Here is a 26,371-nt window from a genome sequence, read left to right on the forward strand (position 1 = left end):
CGCTGGAAACGAGAGCGCTAAGGGCCATTTGGGGCCATCGCCTCGGACTTTCAGGAAGTGAAAGACAGACGATGGTTGTGGCTTCCTTTCCTGAGGGATTCCATTCATGGAGAAGAGCCCTGTGGCCCCCCTATCAGCTCTCATCCTCAGCCCCGTGTCCTCTGGCCACTCCTCTGCTGGCCATGTGCCCTAGTAGTCTTCACTCCGCCCCCTGTGTTAGCCAGCTTGTCTGTGCTGTGACTAGAGGGGCTGACTGACCAGAACAGCTGTAGAGGAGAGGGTTAGCTGGGGGTCAGGGTTTCAGGGGTCTCAGTCCACAGAGGCCCAGCTCCATTCCTCGGGCTCCAGCTGAGGCTGAACATCACGGTGGCAGAGTGTGGAGGAGGGAAGCAGAGGGAGCTCCACCCCCATAAAACAACATCCCTCACCATGCTCCAGCCCACCCCTCCAGCCCACCCCGCCACTTCAGTGACCACAGTTAATCCCGTCAGGGGTTCAGTTCACTGATCAGATTAAGACTCTCACAACGCAATTCTGAACTTCTTGCAGCGTCTCACCTGTGAGCTTTTGGGGGACACCCCACCTCCACACCCTGACACCCCTTTCTGATTTCTAGTGCATAAGGCTGTGTCTGGAACAGCACTTCTGAAATGTCCCCCAGAGCCACTGGGGGAGACAAGGAGCAGTGGTTGCTGAGATGCTGGATTTGTAACTACATCGAGGGGGACCAGAAATTCAGTGACACCAAGAGCTTGCTAACAATGCAGGATCTCAGGCTTGAAACACGACCCATTGATAAAGATTCTGCTTATTAACAAGACCAACAAGTGCATGTTGACATGAAGTGTGTCTCAGCACAGCAGTGAGGCCCACCTGGGACCCAGAGTCTCCGGTGACTGTCACACAGGTGCCCAACACACTGGGTTCTTCCAGGTACTTGCAGGTGTGGGAGCCCTGGGCAGGCTCCTCAAGACCAGTCTGCACCCGCCATCCTTTTGAGTGGCAGGTGACGTGGCTGATATGGCTGACCTCCCTCCTCACGGGCTGGTGGCACTGTGGTGGTCCCCCGAGGACTCACCGCCCAGGGGGCTCTCCTCTCCCACTCACTCTCTGCGTCCTCTCTGCAACCCTCGGGGTTCCGGACAGTGCTGGTGTTGTGGTTTGGATGTGAGGTGTCCCCAGAGCTCCTGTGGACGCAGGAATACTCAGAGGCGAAGTGATTGGTTGTGAGCTGTGACCTCATCCATGCAGTCTGAATGGGCTGACGGGTGGGGACGGCCAGCAGGTGGGCGAGGCTGGAGGAGGTGGGCCACTGGGGTGAGCCCTGGAGGGCGCATCGGCCCTGAAGCCCCTCCCCCTTCTCTCTCCCTGCTTCCTGACCCTCCCTGAGCTGAGCCACTCCCCTCCAGTGGCCCTTCCCCACGATGTGCGCCCCACTTCAGGCCCTGAGCAGTGGAGTCCGTCATCTATGGACAGAGGCCCCTGAAACCGTGAGCCCCAGAGAAGCTGCCCCTCCTCTAAGTTGTTCCTTTCAAGCGTTTTGGTCACAGTGAGGCCCAAACTAACTAAAACAGATGGAGCCAGGTGGGCAGGGGCTGAGGATGTCTTGCTGACCTCCACTGCTCCGTGGTCCTCTGGGAGGCAGCGGCGTGACATGGCATCCGGGGAAGCTGCCGGGCCTCCTCCTCTCCGTGGTGGTCAGGTCAGGGCTTCCAGGGTGATGTGCAGGGAGAAGGACTCTCAGGAGTGCTGACCGAGCTAATGACGCCCGCAGGAGACCTCAGAAGGAGCAGCGTGGTGTTCCAGTGGCCTCCGAGAGACGGGTCTTCAAGAGATTTAACCGCTCAACATACCCACACCTCCTGCTGCTGGGCTTCCTGTGGCCAGCAAGACTGTCTCCACTCCTGGGGGTGCAGTGGGCAGCAGAGGGGAGGCTCTGTTCTTCTTTCCACAGTCAATGCCAGTCATTAGGATTTCACAGTTCCAAATCCTGGGTTACTCCCCAAAACAGAAACCGAATCATGTATGTCACATGTGCACGCCCCTGGGTAGGGTCATGGTGGGGTGTGATAGGTAAGCATTGCCATCATATTCTAATAAAACTGCCCAAGTCTAAAGCGTTCCTGACCCGACAGGTCTGTTGCAGCTCTGGGGAAGGCGTGGCCGGCTCTGGTCTGGTGAGGAGGGGGAGGTTTAGGGTCTTCCACTCTTTTGCATTTCCTCCAAATCAGTTTGGCTGTTGAGCCATCAAGTTTCTGTCACATCCTGGAGACATCCCGTGGCTTTTGGAGCCTTAGCTTGCTAATGGCACCTGTGTGTAAATTACCCCTGAGGCTGAAACTGCTCGCACCCCTCCTCCCTGCATGACCCCCTCCCATCCTCATCACCATAGACCCACACCTTGTGATCCAGTGGGGTCAGCACCAGGAAGCACAGGGGGTGAGCGTGGGGTGGGGTCTTCTCCTGGCCTGCACCGGCATTTGTCCCAGGGTCAGGGGTCAGGTCCTGCGCTCTGCACTTGAGAGCACACAGGACTGCCCACTAAGTAGTGCGGGCTGTGGGGTGCTCAGGATGCAAGGAGGAACATTGAGATGGACTTGTCTGTCCTGGGTCTGACCCCTGTGGCGCGCACTTCTCTCCCTCTCTCCCTGAGGCTGCCGGGCACAAGGATGTGCATGGAGGCTGAGCTGCCAAGCCCCCACCCGGCAGGGCAGGGAGTGGGGGGAAGGAGGGACCAGGCAGAGGCCAGCTCTTGAAGCTCTCTGCTGCTTGAGCCAGTCCTGCCTGAAGGATCCCCTCAAAATGCTGTGCTAGAGCCTCGATTTAAAGCCCACGGGGAAATGCGGAGCCAGGACTCCCAGCCCCCTTGTAGTTGGAACACTTTGGGCGAGTGTGTAATCAAGAACGCCAGCTCGGGGAGCACTTCTTCCATCACTAGTCACGCTTCCCTGCCGGGTCTCCCTGTGCTAGCACACCCCCAGATGTCCCGGGGTCCCCACATACAGACACCTGCTTTCTTATGAGATGGACGTGGCTCGTGAGCAGGCGCAGAAGGGAGAGGGTGGGAACAGAGGGGCGTGCGGGCCCCAAGCAGACCAGCGGCTGACAGCTGACGGCCTTTGGGTATTTGTCCAACATTTACTTCTTGGAGATGTGAGCAGCTTAGTTTCTATTAATAAATGAACCCAGGCGACCATGGAAGGGCATGCCACCCTCTCTTTCTCTAGGGTAGGAGGGCTCTGACCTGCACTGGCCGTGGCAGAGCCATCCCGATGGGGGCCTGAAGGAGAGCTGTGCTCACACGTGTCCACTTGAGGGCACTGTGATGCTGGGGCTGGCTTGGTGTCCTTTCCAAGTGACCCCTGGGAAGATGCCTGACCTTCCACGTCCTCATCAGGCTCTCCCTACTCCCAGAGGGGCAAGAAAGGTTCCCATCCCTACCAGAGGCAGAGGCCTGCGGCTGAGTGACAGCATGCTCTGCAGAGAGACAGCTGAGTGTTCCTGACCACTGGAGGAGCCCACTGGAGAGGAGAGTTAGCGCCAGTCTCTATGGGGATGAGTTCTGTGTGCTACCCATGCACTGGTGCTGATTGTTGGTTTGATCAGCTGTTGGCAGGGGAGGCTAGGTCCCCCTTCTCACAGAGCCCAGGGTCTAGGGCCACCTGGCCAGCAGTGAGCTCGCGGCTGAGTTTAGGAAGTCAGGTCCTGAAGCGGCAGAGGAGACCCTCTGCTGTCTGGCTGCCATCTTAGCACTAGTTGGCCTCTGAAAGAGGCCAGGTCCTCTCTTTCCTGGGCTCAGCAATAGGCTTCACCAAAGCCCAGTCCAGGTCCTGAGTGTGTGGAGGGTGGTCAGTCCTTGTTGGAGCAGATGGAGCCCTGGCGTCCTGAAGCTCCTCCCTGACTACACTCCACCAACACCACCGTCCTCCCCGGACAAACGCAGAAGCTCCACAGTTCTGTTTGTCACCAGCTCATTACTATTAGCATCATTTAATCCTGGTTGAGCAATAATCCTTTCCCCTGTGCCTGGGTAAGCACGTATTATGCAGAATTCAAAGTCTCTTGATGCCACAAGGAAACTAAAAAGACTCTGCATAGGGCAGAAATAATTTGCAAGACCAACTTGGGGTAGAGTGTTCTCAAATGAACTCCAGTGGTCCCACAGCTTTCAGAGGGCCAGGCGGGCAGCACCGTTGAAGGCTGCGTAACAAAAGGCCCTGGCTGGGTGCATTCTAATTTGCTGCTGCCAGTTCCAAAGTACTCGTATTTCCAACAATGTGAAGAGAAATACTGATGTCACAGGACGTGGGCATTGTGCTCAAGATAAATACCCACACAAAAGCGAAGCGAGCCCGTTCCGGACGTCTTGTTGGGGAGAATGTAATTAAATGTACTTTAGAGGACGCTTTGAAGTTGGGCTAACTGTTTTATATAATGGTAACGTTCCCATCAGCCGCTCTGTCAGCTGTGGAACGCTAGCAAATTGGGAAAGTTATGGGGCAGAATCAGTTGGTTTCCACTTGGAGTCAAGCTGTCCCTCAGCAGGGAGGGTGACGTCTCAGCCTTGGCAGTTTGAGTCAGCACTGGTCCCACCTGTGGGGTGACAGGCTGTGTTCAGGGAGCCGTGAGTCTCGGTCGGTCCCTGGGCAGAGAACAGGGCTGGGCCCATCAATACTCGCATGTGCTGCGGGGAGACCCTGGGGTTAGGGTGGTGCCAGCCCAGGCCTGGCCCTGCGTTACTGCCACACGGTGAGGTCTCCACACCCCGAGCCCTGTGAACACTGCAGCCTGGTCAGCGGTGGGAAAGTGCCACGTCTCACTGGGTGAAAGGGTTTGGAAGAGGCCAGCTGGGTGCCATGCCCCGGTGGAAGTGTTGGGAGCTCTGTGAACGCACCAGGCATGAAGGCTGAGGCCCACAGCCATGGGCCCCACCTCATCTCAGCCAAGTGGCCTCAGGGTGGGCCCTGCCTCTTGTCCTGTTCTCCTGTGCCCTGCCTCTGGCCTTTGTGGACAGGGAGAGCCTGTGTCTGCACCTGCCCTGCACTGTTCTGGCCATTTCTCCAGGTGACCAGCTGGCTTAAGTGACCAGCTCTGCATTCAGTGCTCCCGCTCTCCTAGGGTCCTGGGCCACTGTGGCCAGGGAGGGTGGCACAGTCAAGCAGTAGCAGGTCCTGGGCTCAGGGTCAACACAGCACAGAAACCAAGAAGTGAGGCGCAGGAGCTGGACTGTGGGTGTGGCAGCGGGTGGGTGTGTGGGGGGCTCTGGACCTGGTCTGAGAGACGAGTGCAAGGTTGGACTCTGTCATAGGCCTTGACGTGTGACCTGATGCCACACTGGGCCTGGCTGGTGGCGGCTGCTGAGAATGCAGGTGGGTTTCCAGGGGTTCACTGCACGGCCCTCTTCTCCACCTCTTGTCTTCTAGTGTTTCTACGCCATAGATCTCTTAAGGTGATCACGTCGTCTTGTGCTTCCTAGGCCAGCGTGGACCGAAGTAAAGTTGTATTCATTTCCTGGGTTTCCATCATCAAATGATTCCTTAAAACCCACACTTCCCAATGCCTGACTGGTTACCCGATGCTAAAAACAGACTTCGGATGGCAGCTGTGCTCTTCAAGGACATAGGGAGAGAAGATTTTGATACAAAAGTTCAAATTCAAATTGAAAACAGGAATGAGGCACTACTAAATCTTCTCTTCTTAGCTATTAAATTTATGGCACTTTTTTAAAAGCCATTTTTTTTCCTCTACTGGCTTTTGAAAACAGTACCATGGTGGCCCAAGCCTCTGTTTTTAGTTTGTGATCTCATTCTTTTAATTTGCACTTGTGCAGCATAGTTCTTAAAATATATATTTTACTCAAATTGCAAATATGGCGTACACTAAGTGAAAAGGGCCTAACAAAATTCAGAAAGCAAAAAGAAAGTCAGCATGCTCATAGCCTTACTATCCAGAGATCACGGCCCAGCTTGGCATGCACCCTTCCAATGCCGTACGCACCTGTGTACACACTGAAATGCATTCTGTTGATCGTGTGCACACTTGGAGCTGGTTTCCGTCTTGATGACTATCAAGAAAGAGATTCTCAGAGGAAAATCTATAGTCTCAAGGTATTGAAAAGCAGAAGGATAAAAATCAATGAGTATCTGTTCTCAGGAAATCGGAAAAAGAAGACCAAATTAAATCATAAAAGGTATAGAAGGAAAGAAAGGATAAAGACAAAAGTGAATAAAATTTAAAAATTGTAATGGGGACAGCCAGAATCATTCCATTATAAACAATGAAAATTCAATTAAGAGTAAGTATTCAATTAAATGGAGGAGCCAAAACCCAGCTCTTTGGAAATGTGGTTTTAAAAAGATAAATCCCTGATGACACCAACTAAGAGAAAAGAGAAAAGGCACAATAACTAACACCAAGAATCAACAATAGGAACCCTTTCAGATCTTACAGTAAAAATAATGAGGAGATTGTGAAGAACTTTATGCTAAGAATGTGAAAATTTGGATGAAATAGACAAATTCCTTTAAAAATACAATTTACCAAAACTGACACTAGAAGAAATAGAAAGTCTGAAGCCTTATAATGCAATAAGAAGTTAAATTGGGAATTAGAATCCTTTCCTCAAAGAAAACTTCAGATGCAGTCACCTGTCAAAGTTACCAAACTCTAAAGAAAATATAATGCTTATCTTATACAAATATTTACAAAAAATAAAAAAAAAAAAACAAAGAATGTTACTGATTTTATGAGATGTAGATATGAAAGTCTAATAAGAATATTACAAGAGGACCTGGGTTGTGGCTCAGTGGTGGAGCGCTCGCCTAGCATGGGTGAGGCACTGGGTTCGATCCTCAGCACCACATAAAGATAAATAAAGGTATGTTTCCATCTACAACTGCAAAAAAAAAAAAATTAAAAAAGAATATTACAAGAGAAGAAAATTATAGAATAGTTCCATGTAGGAACATATGAAATATTCTAAACAAAATGTTACCAAATGAAATAAAATCATACATTAAAAAAATAATAGATCAAAAATAAAAACTTATACTTGGAAAAAAAAGAGGACTTATTTAGTTCTCAAAAGCCAGTTATTACACCATTATCAAAATAGGAAATAGCAGCAATTCCCAATGTTGAAGGGGGTGTGGAGAAACTGGACAAGAAGTACACTGCTGCTAGAAGTTTAAGGTGGTCCTGCTGTTCTAGGTGGTCTTAGCAGGTTCTTAAAGAGCTGACCACACAGAGACCTCGCACTCTGGGGATGTATTAGGGTTCTCTAGAGGAGCAGAATCAACAGGAAGTACGATTACACAAAGGGGATTTATTAGATTGACTTACACCACCAGAAGCTGTGTAGTCCCCAGTGGCCGTCTGCAGGCTGGAGAGCTGGGAGAACCAGTACCTCGCAGTCCAAGAGGCTGAAGCCCCACAACAAGAGGGATCAATGGTGCTGAAGACTGAAGACTTCTGGGAAGTCACCGGCAGAGTCCACTTTGGAAGAGTGAAGAAGTGAGTCCTGTATCCCCAGATAATTGCAGCAGCAATCAAGAATCGGTTCAAGAAGAATCGAACGTGCATCTGCTGCTGCTTCCTTGTTCTTCCAATCTTTATTCCATCCAAGCCATCATCCTATTGGATGGTGCTGCCCCCACTTGGGGAGGGTCTCCACTTCAGTTGGCTATCCCACATGCCAATCATTCCTAGACACACCTGCATTGAAACACACCCAGAAGCCTCTTAATCGTAGGCATCCGTTAATCCAATCAAGTTGACAATTCAAATTAACCATTACAGGGTAATTTATCTCAGGTTTTCACTGGAAAACTTATGTTCACACAAAAACATGTACATAAGCTCTTACAGCAGCTTTATTTGTAATAGCTAAAAGCTGACACTGGTCACATGTCTTCATCGGATGTCAGGATGAATCAACTGTGGTGCATCCATACTGTGGAACAGCGTCATGGACCTCTGATACACCAGTAATCTGGGATAATCCCACGGGATTATGTTGAGTGAAGAAAGCCAGTCCCCAAAAGTACGTCAAACTGTATTAGCCCATTCACACAACATTCTGGATATTATGAAATTTTAGAAATGAAGGACATATTAGTGGTTAACTGGGGTTACAGGAGGGGCAGCAGGAGGGAAGTGGATGTGGTTATAAAGGGCCAGGTGAAGAAGGATCCTTGTAGTGTTGGGATTGCTCTGTATCTCAATTGTGGTCACAGGGATACAAACATACACAGGTGACAGAATTGTATACAACTTAACACACACAAATATGAGCACCAATAAAACTGAGGAAAACTGAGTAAAATCAGTATATTGTATCAATGATATACTATAGTTATGCAAAGTCACTGCTGGGGAGGGGGAGTGTGCAAGGGATCTCTTTGTATGATTTCTTACAAGTATGTGAATAAGTAATTATTTCATTATAAATGATGAAAATTCAATTAAAATTATTCAATTAAACCAGCTTTGATAATGAAGGAACAGGCTGTGTAATCATCTCAATGGGTGCAAAAACACTTGATATGAGTTCATACCCATGCATGGTAGAAATTCTTAGCACAACAAATCTACAAAGCATATTCTAGAATGATTCATTATATTTTCAAAAACCTAATCAAACTTTGCACCTCACTAGTGACATGGTGAATATTTTTCCTGCTTAGAGTATTATTTTTTTCCTTTTTCACAGCACTGGGGAGTGAACCTAGGGCCTCATGCTTTACCACTGAGCCATAGTCCCAGCCTGTTGACTTTATTTCTATTCAATATTGTAACTAAAGGACACATCCAGTGCAATAAAACAAGAAAAAGAAATAAAATTATAAGTAAAAAAAAAAAAACAACTAAACCACTATTATACAAAGAGAATATGATTAAGGACATTAAAAAATCCAAAATAACCTATAGATAAATAATTACAATTAGATAGCAAGTTAACACGTTGATGGATATAAAATATATACAAAAAGTCAATCTACATACCAGTAAAAAACGCATAAAATAAAGTTTCAAAAATAGAATTTATGATGCAAAATTATCTAAAACAGAGATATAAGTTGAAAGAAAGACGTGTTTATACATTAAATCACAAAGCATCATTGAGAAAATTTAAAAAAAAACTAAAATAAATTCTGTGAAACAGTACTTTCAGGGTAGAAAACTCACTAAATGTTGGTTCTTCTAAATTACTCTTGTAGATTCAGCATAATGCTTAAAGTAATACACATTAAAAGGTCAGATTTTTTTTTTTTTTTGGTGGGGATGGATAAGCTGACTCTCAAGTTGTTTAGAAATGCAAAGAGTCAAACATATCTAAGACACTTTGGAGAGAAGACAGGTGACACTAGAATAAAGAACCTCTGTGAGGCTCCAGTGATCAGGACAGGGTACAGTTAGCCACAGGCGGTCAGAGCGGAGGATTCACAAGCAAGACAGTGTATACACCCACACTTGCTTTTCTTTTCATCCTTATTTTTGAACACTTGTTTAATGACACAGGGCCCTGCAAAGCAGTGGGCAGAGGACAATCTTTCCAATAAACAATCCTGGGTTTATTCATGGTTAAGAAATGGAGGTTCGGCCTTAAACAAAAATCAATTCCAGGTGAACCAGTGGACAAATGTGGAAAGTAAAGCTACAGACTTATTCTAAGAGACACCAGCAACACTGATCCCCATGTGGTGAAAGAGGCAAAGACTTCTTACATAGGACACACGGACAAGCTGTACCCTCCAAGGGAGAGACTTCCAGACAGGGAAAAGGAAGCGAGAGTAGAACACGGCCACCGCCCGCCTGCAAGCGTCCTCTTTCTAGGAGAGAACCTAGAATTGGTAGGAAAGAGTCAAGCCAAGAGGAGAGACAATCGGCGTGACAGGCATGTGTAAGACACCATGTCCAGTGTTCACAGGCAGACGGGCAGTTTGACTGGCAACCTCTTAGTCTTCAGGGAGAAGGAGATGAAAACCGTGAGGCTGCCTCACCCACCCAGAGCGGGGAGCGCGGAAAGGGCCCGCCACACTGAGGGCAGGAGATGGCGTGTCAGCGAGTCTGCAGGCGCTGCTGGCCTGGGCGAAGTGGACGCCATGGCAGTGAGCCATGGGCACTGCCCACCACCTGTGACGATGCTCCAGGTGAGCAGGGTCCTCACAGGGGCACCCCTACCAGCCACGCCTGCCTGCGCCTGGACACAGGGGTGTTGGCAGCACCCAGAGCAGCCCCAAACTGAGGAAAGAACAGATGCTCACTGACCACAGAATGAAACCTATGAGGTTGTTATTTTGCCTTTTTCCTAGAATCATAAAACACAGTTATTTTTCCCTTGTTGACCATCTCAACGTACTTATGTGCCGCAGTCTGGCTGGGCAAAATAACTGGGGGGTGACAAGCAACTTGTGAAGGTTGATACGGCGGGAGCCGCTTTATTGTAGGACAGCAGAGGTATATATACATAACTGAATACACAGCTTGACTCAACTTAGCATCATCCAGTTACAGCAATCAGTCATTAAGGAATCCTCATCATCTTAGTAATTACACACAGCTTAACTTAATTAACATCATCTAGACACAGCAGTCAGTCATTAAGGAATCTCCATCATCTTAATGGCTCGCTGGCGTTACTTCTCAAACCACTCCTCCTGGCAAAGTGCCAGGCGCCATCTTGACTTGTCTGTGGCCCTCAACACTTATGGAGTCAATTCTCCCCTTATGCTAACCTGGTTACCTGGTAAGAGCGTTTCAACTTAGTAGGCAAAGGCCCACTGTGAAGGAGAAGTCCATCCATGGTGAACAGATAAAGGAAATGTGGCATTTGCACACAATGGAGCTTTATTCATAAAGAAAAATGAAATCATGCCATTTTTAGGAAAATAGATGGAACTAGAGACCATTGTGTTAAGTGAATAAGTCAAACTCAGAAGGTCAACGGTCCTAAGTTCCTCTAATAGGCTGAAGCTAGAGAGGAGAAAGGGGGAAAAAGAGGGGGATCTCATGAAAATAGAGGGGGACCAGGAAGGAGAAGAGGGGAGGGAAAGAGGGGGTTCTGGAGATGAAATGGACCAAATGCATGCACAGATAGGTCACAGTGAACCCCACTATTACATATAATTATAATGCATCAAAAATTTTTTTTAAAAATTAAAAATAAAACAAACAAGCCCATAAATAAATAAACAACGAGCAAAACCAAAGAAATCCGATTTTGAGGAGGAAATGCGTAAGTGCTGCTGCATACAAGGCTGTGGAAGAGACGATCATAATTTCGATTAAAAGAAATCCATACACGAAGGAATGCCTGCTCTTTACTTCCATGATACATAGTTCAAAACCAGGGCCAGTTTGCCTGGGCGGCTGGAAGTCACCAGGAGGGCCAGGCCTGGGGGGACGGTTTCGCCCCTCTCCACTCACACTGGGCCTGAGCCCTTCTGTGTTCTGTGACTCAGCAGAAGCGCCAGTGTTTACATCCCTCTCCGGGATATTTACATTTTGATAAAAGACTGTTGGAAACTTTTCTTTCAAAAGATGAGTCTGTAATAGCCTTTCAGGCTGGAGAGAGAGCAGTATTAGTGGGGATCTATCTATCTATCTATCTATCTATCTATCTATCTATCTATCTATCTATCTGTATTATCTACGTATGTGTCCATTGATTGTCTGTCTCTGTTATGTATGTATCTATCTATCTATCGATCCATCCATGTAATCTGTTAGGGCCTTGTTTTAAATTTCATTCTGAGACAGGGTCTGGCTGAGTGGCCCAGGCTGGCCTTGCCCTTGCCACCCTCCTGCCTTAGCCCCCTGAGTTCCCTGGGTTACAGGTGTGTGGCACTATGCCTGGCTTGTTTCTTTAGTGCTTTCTCTTGAAAATACCAAATTTCCCTGAACTGGCTGGTCCACTGGACTCCACAGCCTACACACTGTTCCCGCGTGTGGAGGCGGGCCCACGGCTAGGCCCCGTTCCTGCCCTTGGTTTGCCCTTGGGTGTGCTGTGTGCTCTGTGAGCAGCAGGGTGGGGTAGACCCCCTATTCTGTAGGCCTGCCCCTCAAACCTTTCCTGGTCTTGACAGGCTCACCCCTCCCCCACCTGCTGGAGTTTGGTGCCCAGGGTGACTTTGGAAGGGGCCAGACCCAGGAGCCTGGGTGGATTCATGGAGAAGGCCTCCTTGCTCCTCCCGCTGGACCTAAATGGCTGAGAAGCTTCTGTTGTACTAAACCCTTAAGATTTATTGGCATCAAGGGCTGGGTCTACCTTGTCTCACCTGTTATCTGTCCAGTGTTGAATGAGCACCTACTATTGCCCTCCTGCTCTAGTCTCTGGGGGTCCAACAGTCAGCAAAATAGACAGCAGCTCTGTCCTCGGGGTGACTCTCGCATTCCAGCGCAGCTTGGAGAGAATGGAAAACATGAACGCATTCCACCTTGGGTGGCAGTAACAGCCAAGGCAATGTGAGGCAGGGCGAGGCAGAAAGTGGCAGGTGGGGGTGGGGGTGGGGGTGGGACAGAGCCACGGTGGTCTGTGGCCAGAAAGCTGCTGGCTTGGGAGAAAAGAGCTCCCAGCCTCGTGGATGGGGCAGGAGCAGCCCATCTTCCAGGGGCAGGCTGGCCTCCTGAGGGGGCACAGCTGGCTTCAGATGACTGTGCACAGATCCAAGTTTAGCTTTGTCCCTGCTCTCTGGGACGATGCCAACTTCTGTGCAGAGATGCCTCTGGCTCAAACACATACCCTTAACGTAAGCCAGATGTGCAGAGAACCACTGTGCCCTCCAGCTCTGGTCATTTTTGATTCGTGTTGAGACTTGCGTGTCTCAGGAAGAAGCCTCAACTCCGGTGGATTAAGATTGGCCACTGGGGTATGTGCACTGCTCCTCTCATCACCAGTGGCCAGGTGGCTCTCGGGGTTCAGGCTTTGTATCTGGAATGCTCTGGCCTGAGCATCACAGGAACTGAAAGCTACAAGGGCCTTTATGGAGTTCGCCCAGGATTCCATGAATGAGGAAGAAAACAGGGCTTCCCGGGGTCCCCGGAACTGGCCCCACCCCATCCCAAGGTCAGCTCCTCCCAGTCAGACTCCTGGTCATTGACCTCCATGGTCCCCGCAGTGCTGCCTGGGGAGCAGCTTTGGGCCCTCCCACCCCCCTGTGCTCAGGTGCAGCTGGGAGCAGAGGGTGTCTGCGTCAGCCTTTCCTGCTGCAGCGGGGGTCTCCTGGCTCCCACAAGGAGCAGGAAGAGGATGTTTTCCCTGAGCGGAGCAGAGGCGCAAACAGCACGCTCAGAGCACCTGCCCAGGCCTCTTCCTCACCCGCTGCCCGGTCCCTGCCGCAGCTCTGAGGTGGCCTGAGGTTTGGGGTTGTGCAGGCCACTGCACCTGCCACTGGCCCTTTTGCAGGAATGGGGGCTGTAGGGCTGAGTAGAGGAATGTGTGAGCACGCATGTGCATATGTGTGCACATGTGTGCATACGTGTATGTGTCTGTATGTCTGAGATGTGTGTAAGCCTGTGCATCTGTGTCTTTGTGTGGATGTGAGGGATCATGTATATGTGTGTTCACGTCCCTGTAGTGAGTGGTGTGCGTGCTGTTTGTATGTGCATACATGTGCATCTATAGATCATGTATGTGTGTAGTTTGCATGGTTTGTATGTGTGAATGTTTGTTCAAAAATGCCACATGTGGTTACACATATCACCTGCATGCACGCACACCCTGTGGTCTGTCTGTTGTGTTTGTGCACGTGGTCAACGTGTGCGTGTGGCTGAGTGGCTGGACTGGCTTCAGGTTGCTCAGCTGTTTGTGACCTGGACCCCGCCCACCCAGCCGAGCGCTTCCCGGGTGCCATGGACCCCTTCCCCGCTGGAGTGGGGGTGAGGAAGAGTTGGTGCAAGGCTACCAAGAGCCCCAGAGATGGAGCCGAGGTGTCCATGAAGCCGTGCGCAGAGGAGCACTGGATTCCCAAAGTGGCTCCCGACAGGGAGACAGTTCCTTTTGCCCTGGCCGAGAGGAGGTGGGGAGCTGCCCCTGTGCTTTCACGGCCACCGTGCTGGTGTCCCTTTCAGGAATGTGACGCTCTCCCTGTGGCTGGGCAGGGCCTACTGTGGGTGCTCAGAAATCATTTACTGGCTGGTGCTGGTCTCTGGAGCTGCCTCCTGTGGGCCTTGTATCAGGCTTGTGCTAGCTGGGTTCCCCCTCGCAGTGCCCCGGAGGCAAGGCCTGGATGCACACCATGCCCCGTGTGCATGTCTCGGGTTGGGGCTGGATGTGGCTCCACAGCACCAGCATCACTGCAGGCTGTGTCCAGGGTGTGTGACCCCTTGGCCAGCACTCTCTTAATGAGGGTTAATGACATTAATTATTACTGTCCGCTTCAAAGGTACTGGGCTTCTTTGCCGTGTTGAGGAGCTGGGTTCACTGCCTGCGCAAGGGGACAGGTGTCTGACAGAAAAACCAGTGTGTGTAGGAGGAGCCTCCTCCTCCCTAGGCCATGGGCCCTGACCTCCTGCAGCCCAGCATGAGAAGTGCCCCCACTGACCTCGATAAGGTGGCACACTCTCGTGTGCCAGGGACCTTATACACATGAAGAGCTAACAAATCAGACAGGTCTGCACTTCATCACAGTCTAAAATTCTAAGCCCCGGGCAGGTCCAGGCACTGAACGGATCTGGCCTCACCTGTGCATTTGCATGATCATCTCTTTTATCAATGTCTCCCCCACCAACGAGGCTGCAAAGCTGATCACTTGTGCAACCCCAACCTGGCAGGTGTCTGGCACCCAGAAGGTGCCCACTGAAAGGCCTGGAGAAGGAACCAAAGACAGCAGGGCTGCAGCTGGATTCTAGGGAACCGGCATCGCCAGGGCCTGCTTCCCTGGCAGAGGGAAGCACATTGGACCAAGACCCTTTGGTTTTCCCAAATTGCAGCACTGGGGAACAGTCCCCAAAGCAAATTCTTTAGCACTCAGGTTTTTAGACTTGCTCTGTCTGAACTGAGGTGTTTGTTGAAGCCCCAAAGATCTCATGAGCGTTTTTTTTAAGGAACAGTGTGACATCAGGCAGTGTGATGTGACATCGGGACCTGCTTATTCCTAAGTACAGGCTGAGTGTGCAGCCATTGAGGCCACATTCCACTTTAATCAGATTCCATTCCATGGAACACTCTCTTAATGAGGGTTAATGTCATTAATTATTTCTGTCCCCTTCATTTAAGAACATGCTCAAGAGGAGCTAATTGCCACCTGATGGCCCAGGGATAGCTCAGGCCCAGCAGAACTTCAGGAAAGAGCATGTCCCTTCATTCCACCTCCCCCCTGCACCCAGGCACTTGTCTTGGTTCCTCTGCACAGGGGGGCTGGCCAGTCCCCAGCTCCACCACGGTGAGAAACGGGGGTTCCTGTGTACCATGGCTTGCCCCTCCGGGTAGGGTGGGGTCTTAACATGGACCTCTGGCTGGTTCACCAGCAGGTTCTCCTGCTCCGTGAGGATGATGGGACAGGTGCGCCCCACAGGATGTGAGCAACACACTTCTTCTCCGCTCACCCTGCTAGAATTCAGATGAAAAACACATAAGTGATTTGGCTCAGTGATTTCTCTTCGAGGATACATCCTACGGAGATGCTTTTGCACTCACCATGATGGATGTTGAAGGGCCTTGCAGCATGGACGGAATGGCAACAGGGTGGAAATAGTCTACGTCTTTGCCTGAGAGTGTAGGGTGCCAAGCAGGGAATAGAATGAGACCCATCTGAATGTGCTGAGATGAAACAACATTCAAGATAAATTATTCAAAAGAGAGCGGGGACAGAGCAGTACATGCGGCAAGTTGCCATTTGTGTAAGAAATGGCATGTCCATGTGGCCAAGCAGGAGGCTGAGTGGAACTCTGGGTGTCGGGCTCCTATGTAGTTCTCTGTGATGACAGGGCTCCCATCTGTGGGGGGGCACCCAGCAGTGTGTACCTGTAGCAGCGGGAGGATGCAAGGTCATGCTGATGTTCTCCAAGGTTCAGACAGGGCTCAGGCCCACATGGCACCAGAGTGCAAGCCCAACACTGGGAAGGGCTGGAGGTGGCTGTGAAATCACACGCGGGCGGGAGCTTGCTGGGAAAGGCAGCGGGCTCCCTGCGAGGCCATAAGGCCCTCCTTACCAGTTTCCAAGACTCACCTCGCTCCAAAGCTGCGTGTCCAGTCAGCAGTCCACTGGCCACATGTGTCTATGTAACTAAACTGACATTAGACCAAGTTAGGATCCAGCCCCGTGGGGCACCAGTCATGTTGCACCAGTCATTGCCACGTTTGGCTGCTGGCTGGTCCTGCTAGGAGGGCACAGCACCAGAGAGTGTCCACCAACACGCAAGTCCCCTGGAGGGTGCTCAGAAGCAGGGGCCCCCCAGTGCATTTGTACCCTTTAATTACTATTCATTAAACTTTCCCAAGGCAGATTTGTATGGGTTCTGGAAAAGTGTTGCTTAAGTCCAAGTTCAATGGTATTTTAAAAAATTGTTTCTTTTCACCTAATTTTCATTTCTTTGCAGTGAAATGATGATGAACATCAGACCCCAGGGCTTTAAGTTCTCTTTTTGGGTCACAAGCAAAGGTCTTCTTCCCAGGATGAGTGGTGGGCACTGGGTGGAGCCACCCTGGAGACTGTTTGCCATCTCTGAGGCCAGTGGGTGGCCACCTGCCCCTCAGGTCTGAAGTGGGCGGAAGGAGGTCAGTCTGCAGAAGCTGGGGGTCAGTTTGGTAAGGGAAGGCAGAGTGTGGAAGGGCCCCCAAGGTAGTGGTTCTCAGGAGGATGGACTCGGGCTGTGTAGGACCACCACACAGTTTGTTTGTGTGCAGATCCAAACAACCACAGATTGAAAATATTTGGTAAAAAATTGCATTTGAACATCTGTGGACTTCCTCTTGTCATTTTTCTCTATAAGCAATACAGCGTGCCAGCTATTTGCAGAGCATTTACATTTTATTAGGTGTTTTATGTAATTTTGAGATGATTTAAAGTCTACACGGGGATTTATACAGGCTATATGCAAATACTGCCCCACTTTATTGAAGGAACTTTTGAATGCTTGGATTTTGGTATCCTTTGGGGGAGGAGGGTGGGTTCCTTGAACCAGTGCCTGTGGGTACTAAGGGGCAGCTGTACTTTCTGGTGAGCACAGACTGTGTCCAGGGCACATGGACCAGTGACCGTCTCTGTGGGTCCTCATTTGTGTGGCCTGTTGTCATAGCAAGGCACACGCTGGAGTTCTGACAGGAGGACACCTGGAAATGGCTGGTCTTTGGGGCTTGTGAGCAGAGCTGCTGGTCCTGGGAGAGCCTGGAGACAGAGCCCGCCTGTGGAGTGGCCTTGCCCTACCCAGGCCCTGGGTCCCGTGGCCTCCGGAGGTCCCATGTGAGCACTCCCCACCAGCCAGCCTTCAGATGAAGCCATCCCGTGGCCTCTGTTTTCCAACAGTTCAGGAGCTGGTTACTTGTGATCTTCCACCAAATAATATTTTCTGTTCTTAGAAAATTCACATTTTTTTGAATCCTTACTTTTTTACCCTTTAATATTTTTCTTATCTACCATTTTGAATCTCTTCACTTGGGCTTCCTCGTCTCCATTTACACAGTGTGGTTTCCATCCTCTGTTGGGCCTGCTAACACCTGAGGCTTCCACAGCACCCCAGGCGGCTGCCGGGGCAGGGCCTGGCCCTCCCATGGCTCCTCTTCAGAGCAGGAGGTGGAAACATTTGCTAGAGGGGTGTTCAGCAACCACAGCTCTGACTTTATTCCATTACATAAAACACATCACTAGAGCAAATAATTAATTTATTGAAATACATGAAAGACAATGCGCAACGTCAGTGGGCTAATCAACAGCCAGCTTACCACATGTCCTCGTGGCGTTCCCGCCTGTCCCATGAGAACATTCTCTACAAACTCAACACCGGTGCTGGTGAGTATCCAGCTTGGACAGAGTGTGCAGAACGTGAGGCGAGGATTTCACCTCTAGACAAACTTCACGCAGATTAAGAAAATCCTGGGCATGGTGGCCCTGGTCCCCAACGAGGGCTGTCACTCACACTCACAGGCCAGGCTGGGCAGATGCCACTCCTTGGGGCGTCTTCAGTGGGTAGTGTGAGCCTCCTCCTGGGAGCCCGGGGGCTGTCACTGTCCCAAGGAGACTCGAGGATGGCTCTTCAGAGAGGCGTTACTTATTTTTCTTCCTCTCCTTTTCCTCCTTCTTCTTCCCCTTCTCCGTCTCCTTTTCTCTGCCACCGACCCTTAAGGATAAGACGCGCTTTCTGCCCAGAGGGGTCTTGGCGTACCAGTTCTGAAATGAAACGGAAACTTCGTAAACGCCCAGGAAAAGACCAGCAGGACACGAACCCGCCAAACAGTCTTAAAACCAAAGACGAGCTTGCTAGGAACGAAGCAGCAAGTCGCCATTTTACTTTGGGCATTTAACGTCTTTGACACAAACTTCTCTCCCTGGGCTTTCTCGTCTGCATTTCTGTATGATCCGAAACTCGTACCCGAGGAATTCCCAGTTTCCGAGAAGTGCGGACTAAACGTAAGCAACAGTACTTTCCAGGTAAGTCCCGCGCTTCCCTGGAATGTTACTGTGCCCTGAGGATGTGGGTCTTCTTGGAAATGTGAATTGGCCCTGGTTCATGTGTGACCACTGTAATCTGGCCACATGTGAGCACAGTGGGCACTCACATGCTCTGAGGGGGCTCTGTGGAAAACGGGGCAGAAATAATGGAGTCAAGATACCAACAAAGCACTTAGTGATTGCCACTGGCCCTGTTTAGATTGCATTTGGAACCTGAGAAACATTTTGGTTGATAAACATTACAATAATATTATTTCATGAATGATTATATCACCCATCAACTCTCCTGTTAGTGGACATGTAAGTCATTTTTCTTTTTTGTGAACAGTGCTATAGTTCACAATTTTTACGTGCCTCTTCGTATACCTGTGAGACGTATCTCGGGCATACGCTTTGGAATAGAATTTCTGGGTTACAGGAAACAAACACCTTCATTATAGCCAAATTGTTCTCTGAAGTGCCGTGAGTGGGAACTGATCTCTGCCATTTGTCTTAAATTGACTTTGTTTTCTCCTGCCTCTGGTTTAGCTGGGTACAAATATTAGGTAGCTGACTATTCTCATCGCTTTGCAGGTATAATTTCACTGTCTTTGGCATTTACTGCTGTCAAAGAGATGTCTGATTGACCAATTGCTGTTTCTTTGTAAGTAATCATGTAGCTTTTGAGACTGGTTTGTTATCTTGTTCTTAAATTCTCAATCATGGATACTGGCAGGGATTTTTAAAATTACTCCTTGGAATTTATTTTTAATCTGAGAACTCAGGTTTTTAATTCAGGAAAATTCTCAGCATGTATTTCTTTAATTCTTCTGATATAATTCTTCTGATATTTCTTATATTCCTTTCTCCTAGAATTTGTATTTGCTGAATGTTGATGTCTTTCAACATGTCATCTGTAGATTTACTTTTATGGATTCTTACCTTTTGGTTTTTCTGTGTTGCCTTCTCGGGGAACTCCCCAGGACTACCTTCCAGACTACTAATTTACTCTTTGACCGTGTCTATTCTAGGCATCATACTGATCTCATTTTTACCACTTAGTATTAACTACTGTATCTTTCATCTTATATAATTTCTCTTTGTGGCTTTTTTTCATCTTATCTCTTCTCATTCAATTTATATCTTTGTTTCAAAACTGTGTATATTCCTAGTGAAAGTCAGTTTTTTACTTATTTTCTTGAACATCTTAACCATATTTATTTAAACGATTTTGTCAGATTGTTCTTAACACTAGATGGTTAACACAGATTCTAACTAGTGGTTAGAATTCTAACTTTGGTTAACAATAGATTTCCAAAGATATTTTAAGATTTTGATTTTCAGGATCATTTTGAGTGGGATGCTTTGCTTGGCTTCTCTCTTTCCTTATTCTTGCCTCCCTAGCAGTTTTGCAATTGCTTCTACAAGGCCCTTACAGCCCAATACAGAACTAGGTTTTGTATTGCTATTTTGAAGTTTATTCTCCTTGGTGATGCTGGGGAATCAAAAAAGCAACATGTATTCCCATGTCACAGTCTCCAGTTATTAAAGTACAGCTTCTCTGTATTTTAATGGTCTTTTTTTTTCCCTCTCTGCTGCATCCTAGGCAAATTCCTCTTGCTCCCCTTTCCAGTTCCTTTAGTTTCTCTTTAGCTGTATCAGATAACCCCTTCATTGACCTTTTATATTTTTTGACTATCAGACTTCTATTGGGTTCTTTTTCAAGTATGTCTATCCTCTTCCCCCATAATATTTCTGGTCTTTAATAATTTAAAAATACTTAACATATATTCTCTTTCAGAATGTTCTAGTATCTTGCTTTCTTGGAAGTGCTAATTCTGTTATTTGTATCTGCTGACTCTCCTCATGGTGTGTTATTTCCTTGTTTTTTTTTTTTTAAATTTCCATAGTTTTTTAAAATTATGAGATTTCTTTAACAAGGGTAATATTTCCTAAAGAAATCAAATGTTCCTTAACTTGGATAAGTTTCCATACAGAGTGTTTTTCATATTTGCTTTTGATGTGACTTTGGGGGTATGAATGATATGTTACATTTCAACATGGGATTCTGGCACCGAGGAGGTTGTGTAAACATGGAAGCTGATGTGCAAGGTATGAGCAGAGTCTGACTTTGTATGGAACGCCTCCGTTCCTCTTGTACAGCTCCGAGAAGGTCACAAGGCCCGTGATGCTGCCTCCCGAGTGGCCCAGTGTTGTGCTCTTCCTGCTTTCTGATGACCTGGTCTGAGGACCATTGTATTTGTGTCTTAGGCTCCCCGGGCCACCAGTGCGTTAGCTCATGTGGTTGTTCTTGTCTTTGAAATTTATCCTTATTTCTAGCACCTGGGGATTCCCTCCTCCTTCTTTTAGCCGTGGCTCTGTTTTTATAATAAGGTGAGGTGGCCAAGCATGTAAAGTGATGAGCTCTTAATTTATAGACACACAGGATAAAATATAGTTACTAAAATTGGCTTTGGAGGAAGGCATTAATTTTAGCGTTGCTACTCTTGTGCTGTGTGACTTATAACAAGTTACTTTGCTTCTTGCATTTTTTTTCTTTTTATCGATGCTGTAGCAAATAACCCAAAATTAGTGGCTTAAAATAACACATTTAGGTCAGAGGTCTGAAATGGCTCTCACATCGCTACAATTGAGATGCCCCAGAGCTGTGCCCCTTCATGGATGCTCGGGGTGAGAACCTGATCTCCTGCTTTCTGGAGCTTCCAGAGACCATCTGTTCTGGCCTGTGGTTCCCCTCCATCTGCAGGGTAGCAACTTGGGCTACTTGGAGTAGCCATGAGTCTCTCCCAAGCTGTGCCCTCTCTGGGACTCTCTTCTCAGTCCCTCGTCCACTTTCACAATCCCATCGGACTCTCAAGCTAATTCTCGACAATCTGTTTGTCCTAAGGTCAGCTGGCTGGCAAACTGGCTTCCCCTCTGCCAGGTCAAGGAGCACATTCACAGGCTCCGGGGTCAGGACGCAGCTGTCCCCAAGGGGTCTTTATTCTGCCTCCCACAGAATAATGGCTCCTTCCTTGCAAACCAGGGCTCTGCCACGGAGCAGCAGTCGATATGTAACGGAGAACGTTACGGTGATTCTATCATCATTAGCCATCAGAGTTTTCCCCATCATGTTCATGGAACAGGGCTGAATGTGCCGGAGAAGATGCGAGATCTCAGTCTGAGACATTCTCAGAGCACAATTCAGTAAACTGGCCCAGGGCAAACAGCCATGAGCAGCCACAGCGGAGCACCACGTCATCCAGGAGAGCCACAGTGACATTCCACCTGTCCCTTTGCTCAACGAAGGTGTCACTAACGAACTTACTGAGTACCAACCCCAGGCCAGGCACTGTGCCTGGTGCCACATGGAAGGGGGAGTGGGTTGGGAGTATAGAGTCACCACGGCTCCTTAAAAAGTCCACCAGAAATGGGTGTGAGAAGCACACACATTGTCATCCAGGTTGTGAAGTGTGACGTTCCCTTTTCTTGAGCAGCACGGTCAGCCTCAAACACGTGTCACAGAAAACCAGCCCTGGGCTTCAACACCCTAAACCCAACTTCTCAAAATAAGGAAAAATCAGTACTTTAGAAAGGAGAGAAAAGTGCAGTGTTTCAGAAAAGAATCTATCATTAGAAGAGGGTAAATATTAGCAATTAATGTGAACAAAATTCAAACAGTTCAATTAAACAATGCTAACTCAAGCAGTTCAGTAACAGAGTGTCAATTCAGATGCTTGGCCAACACTCAGATGGAACTAAAAATGTCCCTTTTAGTTTGGCTGGCGCTGGGGCTGGAGAAACAGGGTTTGTTGTCTGTTTTTGCAGATAAAGTCTTATTGGACCCCAGCCCTGCCCACCACTCACTGCTGCACCCTGACACAGAGTTGAAGAGCTGCCCAGAGGCTGTGTGGCTCTCAGGACCAGAGGTGTTCAGTATCCGGACCTTACAGAGGAAGCTCCCCAACCCCACGCTGGGCCCTCCCTGTGGGGGTCACTACTGCGATGACTTCTCACCTTCCACTTCAGCCCTGGGACAGGCCAGGAGGGAGGCTGTGTCCGTCCTCACCATAAGCGAGCTCCCAGAGGGGGAGGCTTGGATGGGGACTTCAACTCTCCCTTTGGTGACAGTGTGCCCAAGATTGTGGTGACCTTCAATTCCATGGATAAGATTTTCCTCTTTTGTCTTCCCAGTTGGCCAAGGAGACTACCTCAGGGACAGAAAGGGGACACAACTGTGTTCATTTTGAGGTAGAATGGAGCCAGCGGTGTGGGAGGAGTGGCCCTGGTGACAGGGACAAGGCTACCTTGTTTGTGTCTTGGGCCACTTCACGAAGGACAAGTCCTAAGACAGACTGTCCGAAATCTGTGTCCCTCTTGGAAGAGGAGTTGGAACAGACATCTCAAACTTTCCTCCAGATCTAAAGAATGTGGTGACCATGTCAGAATGTGATCAAAAATTTGGATACTAAATTTTGCTGAGTTCCCTTGTGGTTTCCTACGTCAAGTACACTGAAAACTGAAGTGTGCCACGGCAAGTATGTGGCCGAACAACTTCAACTTGAAACATGCTATTTAGGGACAGTTTTCCCCATGCAAAACTTATTCCATAATATGAAGTAAAATGTGAGAAACAAGATAAGGGCATGTGTGTGTGTGTGTGTGTGTGTGTGTGTGTGTGTGAGAGAGAGAGAGAGAGAGAGAGAGAGAGAGAGAGAGAGAGAGAGAGAATCCTTTGAAGCTGCGATTTGGCTGTTAATTCACAAGGTCACAGAGCATGTTTTTCCTAAAATTTGGAAGATACCTGCTTTATTACTAAGACTCAAAAGATTCTGTGATCCCAAAATGTCACATTTCCAAATTTCAATGTATGTGGCAGAGTTCAGGTTCGTGGACTTGCAAGCCAGAGGGAGGAGGTCATGTGGCCAGTGTCCGCCCACCTCTGGCTGTTGGTGCTGCTTACCTTAAAGCACTCTTCTTCTTCTTTGTACACTGGGTTCATGCCGGCTATCAACGGGATGAACTCCGCTGGGGTGAGTGGCTTTTGAGTCTGCTGCCGGATTCTCCGGTCCGTGAGCACACCTTTAACCACTTTGACTATGTTTCCTTGGGTGAAGCCGTCGGTGACCTTTGCTAAGCAGCTGATGTTCAAGGCCTTGGTGAGGACTCCACCGTTGCGCTGAATGATTTGTTTCCACAAAACTGTTGCATCAAAGATGGTGGGAAAGACACAGAGAACAAGCGTTACCACAGAGCAAGCAGCGCTAGCCCAGCTCTCCACAAACTTCATCTTGTCTGAAAGGACACACGGGGGCCAACTCCCACGTACAAGTCATTCAAATGAGCAGATGACTGCACATTGTCCTCTGGGGACTCTTCCCCCACAGGACCTGGAGGTCTATAGATCACACGTCCCTTGCAAATAGACAAGGAAGAGTTAACCGGTACAGTTGAATGCAACCCATACAGATGCTGAAGAGCTTTCAGAACTGGAAATTTGTGTGAGGAATAAGTGGCATCTCTGCTCATCAGATTATTATATTTTCCCAAGCATTTGGATAAGGAGTTTAACATTTCTTTTTTTTTAGTTATAAAGTTCATTTCTTATATTATTCGCACAACTGGAATTAGAAGTCACATTATGATTTTCTCTAGCTACTGCAAGGCTCTGGGTAATATTACACATTGGGTTAGGTGGAGCACTGTGACCTGTTCTCTCCCCCTGTATATATAGGTTGGTTGATTGACAGTGCCTGGGTGGGTGGGACCGGGGTAAAGAAGAGATTTCCCTCAGAGCACAGGAGGTTGTGCAAATGAAATAAGTTTGATGCTTACTTTAGAGATTGAACAAACTCAGTGCAACATTTAAACTAACATTACATTTGGAGAACTATGTCCATTCTGTTGAGACAGCACAGGGAAGGGACCGAGGACAGGTGAGGGCACACACGGGCTGTCTGTCTCAGAACCAGGACAACCTGGTCACACATTTCTAAAGCATTTTGACCTTCTCTGAGGTGTGTGGAAACATTTTTTTTTTTAATGACTGTTACTGTACAATCTGGCCATCGCCAGACATGGTGAAGGGTCAGTTCTGCATTTGTTCAATGATCCCACCGTCCACATCCACTGAGCTGAAGACAGATGGTGAAAGGCAAAGGTGCACCGGTCACTGTAAAGGAAGGGACCCGGGAGCCACTTCAGAGAGTACTGCTTTGGGAGCTGAGTGATCCCGCAATTCGCCTCCACTGTCCTCTTTGGTGGGGTCCTTTGGGGGGAGCTGATTTGCTGGTAAAGGCCAGTGTCCCCGGGGTCCTGCCTGTTTCTCCAAGGCATCAAGGGTTTGGAGCCCTGCAGTGAGGCCAACAAGGGCCCTCGGGATCCCCATGTTGGCTGGAATCATCAGCCAGTCCTGAGCTGCTCTGCTCCTCAGCCTTGGTGGGACGCAGCCACGGCAGTGTGTGGGCTGCCCGACGGCGCTGACCGTGGGCCCCATTCTTAGCTGCGTGAGTGCTGCTGCCACGGTGACTGCTGGTCACTGTGCCTTGCACGAGTGCTTCCCGCCCTCACTAAAACATCAGTTATAAACACAGCACAAAAGGAGCTACGGAATGCTTCAAGGCACATTTGTTTAAAGACAGACTATAGCAGGCAAGGGTAATCCCCATCTAATTATGATCGCCACAGAGTTAGAAAATATAACCTAGGGTAAAAATGGAAACACCAATAACAACTGGGGACACCATGAGATGGAACGTCTTCTGCCCAAACTCATCATCTACAGGGGACCAGCACGTCTGAGAGCTGACTCCGGAGGGCACGAGTGTCCTGGGAAGCACAGCTGGAGCCGCTGAAGCCCAAGTAGACACCTGTGGCGGACACTCAGGATGGTGGTAGCCCTGCCGGGCAGGGACAGCCTTCCTGCCTGTGGCTTGAAGTGGAACCATCAGGGGACAGATGGGGAGGGCCAGGTGACCTTGCAATAGACACCTGACTCAGTCCCCTGCTGCCTTGTAGACTGGCAATAGTCACATCCCTGGAAGTGCCTGCCCAAGTCATGCCACTGTCCAACATGAGCAATCTCTGCACGTGAGGGTCACTAGCAATGGAACGCAGCCCTCTGGGGCAGCGTGCACGTGTGGACACACCACTCACCATTTACAACGGGCGATGCTTGGTGTTCGTGTAGTTTGGCCAGTGTTTCTGGACAGACTCGTTTCATTGATGACTCTCCAGAGATTGTGGGTGTGGAGTGGAGGTGCAGTCACAGCTGGCCCACGGGTCCCTACCTATCGCATGGCCGAGAGTGGGCCAAGGGCCGGGCTTCACTTCCTTCTCGTGCTGGACTGATTTGATGGTTACCTTTTAAAGAGTTGCGTGTATGGCTTTTCAAAGCCACGTGCCCAGGCTCTTGACAGCAGCTGCTCTGGGGTCAGCATGGAGTGAGGCTCGGAGTGGAAGGCTTGGTTGGCACAGGAGCCCAGGGTGCAGAAGTGTGGGAACCAGGGGCCACAGGTCCGCTCAGGAGTGCAGGTGGGGAACGCCCAGGCACAGTCCCAGACCCACAGTGAGTGTGTGGGTCAGGCCCAGGCCAAGGCTGGGCACTGCTGACACTGTGGGGGCCTTTGGGTGGAGGGCTGAGTTCCACTTCCTCTCCTGGAGGCAAGGGATCTCTCAGTTCTTCAGATCAATCTACATTCTCTTTCCCTTCTTTAACTGAAATGAGTCTGGTCTTTGGCTTCTCCCATCTGCTTCTGACGTCCCAGTGGATTCCACGCTGGCTG

The 26,371-nt window shown here is 49.0% G+C and overlaps 1 protein-coding gene across 12 annotated transcripts in view; it reads right to left on the reverse strand.

The window, feature by feature from the left end:
* Positions 1-7,247: 7,247 nt before the first annotated feature.
* Iqca1 (IQ motif containing with AAA domain 1) overlaps positions 7,248-26,371 on the reverse strand; it is a 142,818-nt gene continuing 123,694 nt past the window's right edge. For 11 of the 12 annotated variants that reach the window (XM_046439733.2, XM_046439739.2, XM_046439738.2 and 8 more), the window contains 2 exons: positions 23,551-23,789; positions 17,805-18,326 (listed from right to left, as the gene is read on the reverse strand). In XM_046439733.2, the coding sequence (XP_046295689.1) occupies positions 18,204-18,326; positions 23,551-23,789 (362 nt within the window). In that variant the 3' untranslated portion in view covers positions 17,805-18,203. Of the gene's footprint in view, positions 7,714-17,804; positions 18,327-23,550; positions 23,790-26,371 lie in introns of those variants that run through there. The other variant, XM_058577438.1, reaches the window with a different exon arrangement.

The sequence above is a fragment of the Marmota monax genome, unplaced genomic scaffold (genome assembly GCF_021218885.2).
Source record: "Marmota monax isolate L192 unplaced genomic scaffold, Marmota_monax_Labrador192_F-V1.1 WCK01_AAM20220418_F8-fsc00041, whole genome shotgun sequence".
Lineage (NCBI taxonomy): Eukaryota > Metazoa > Chordata > Mammalia > Rodentia > Sciuridae > Marmota > Marmota monax.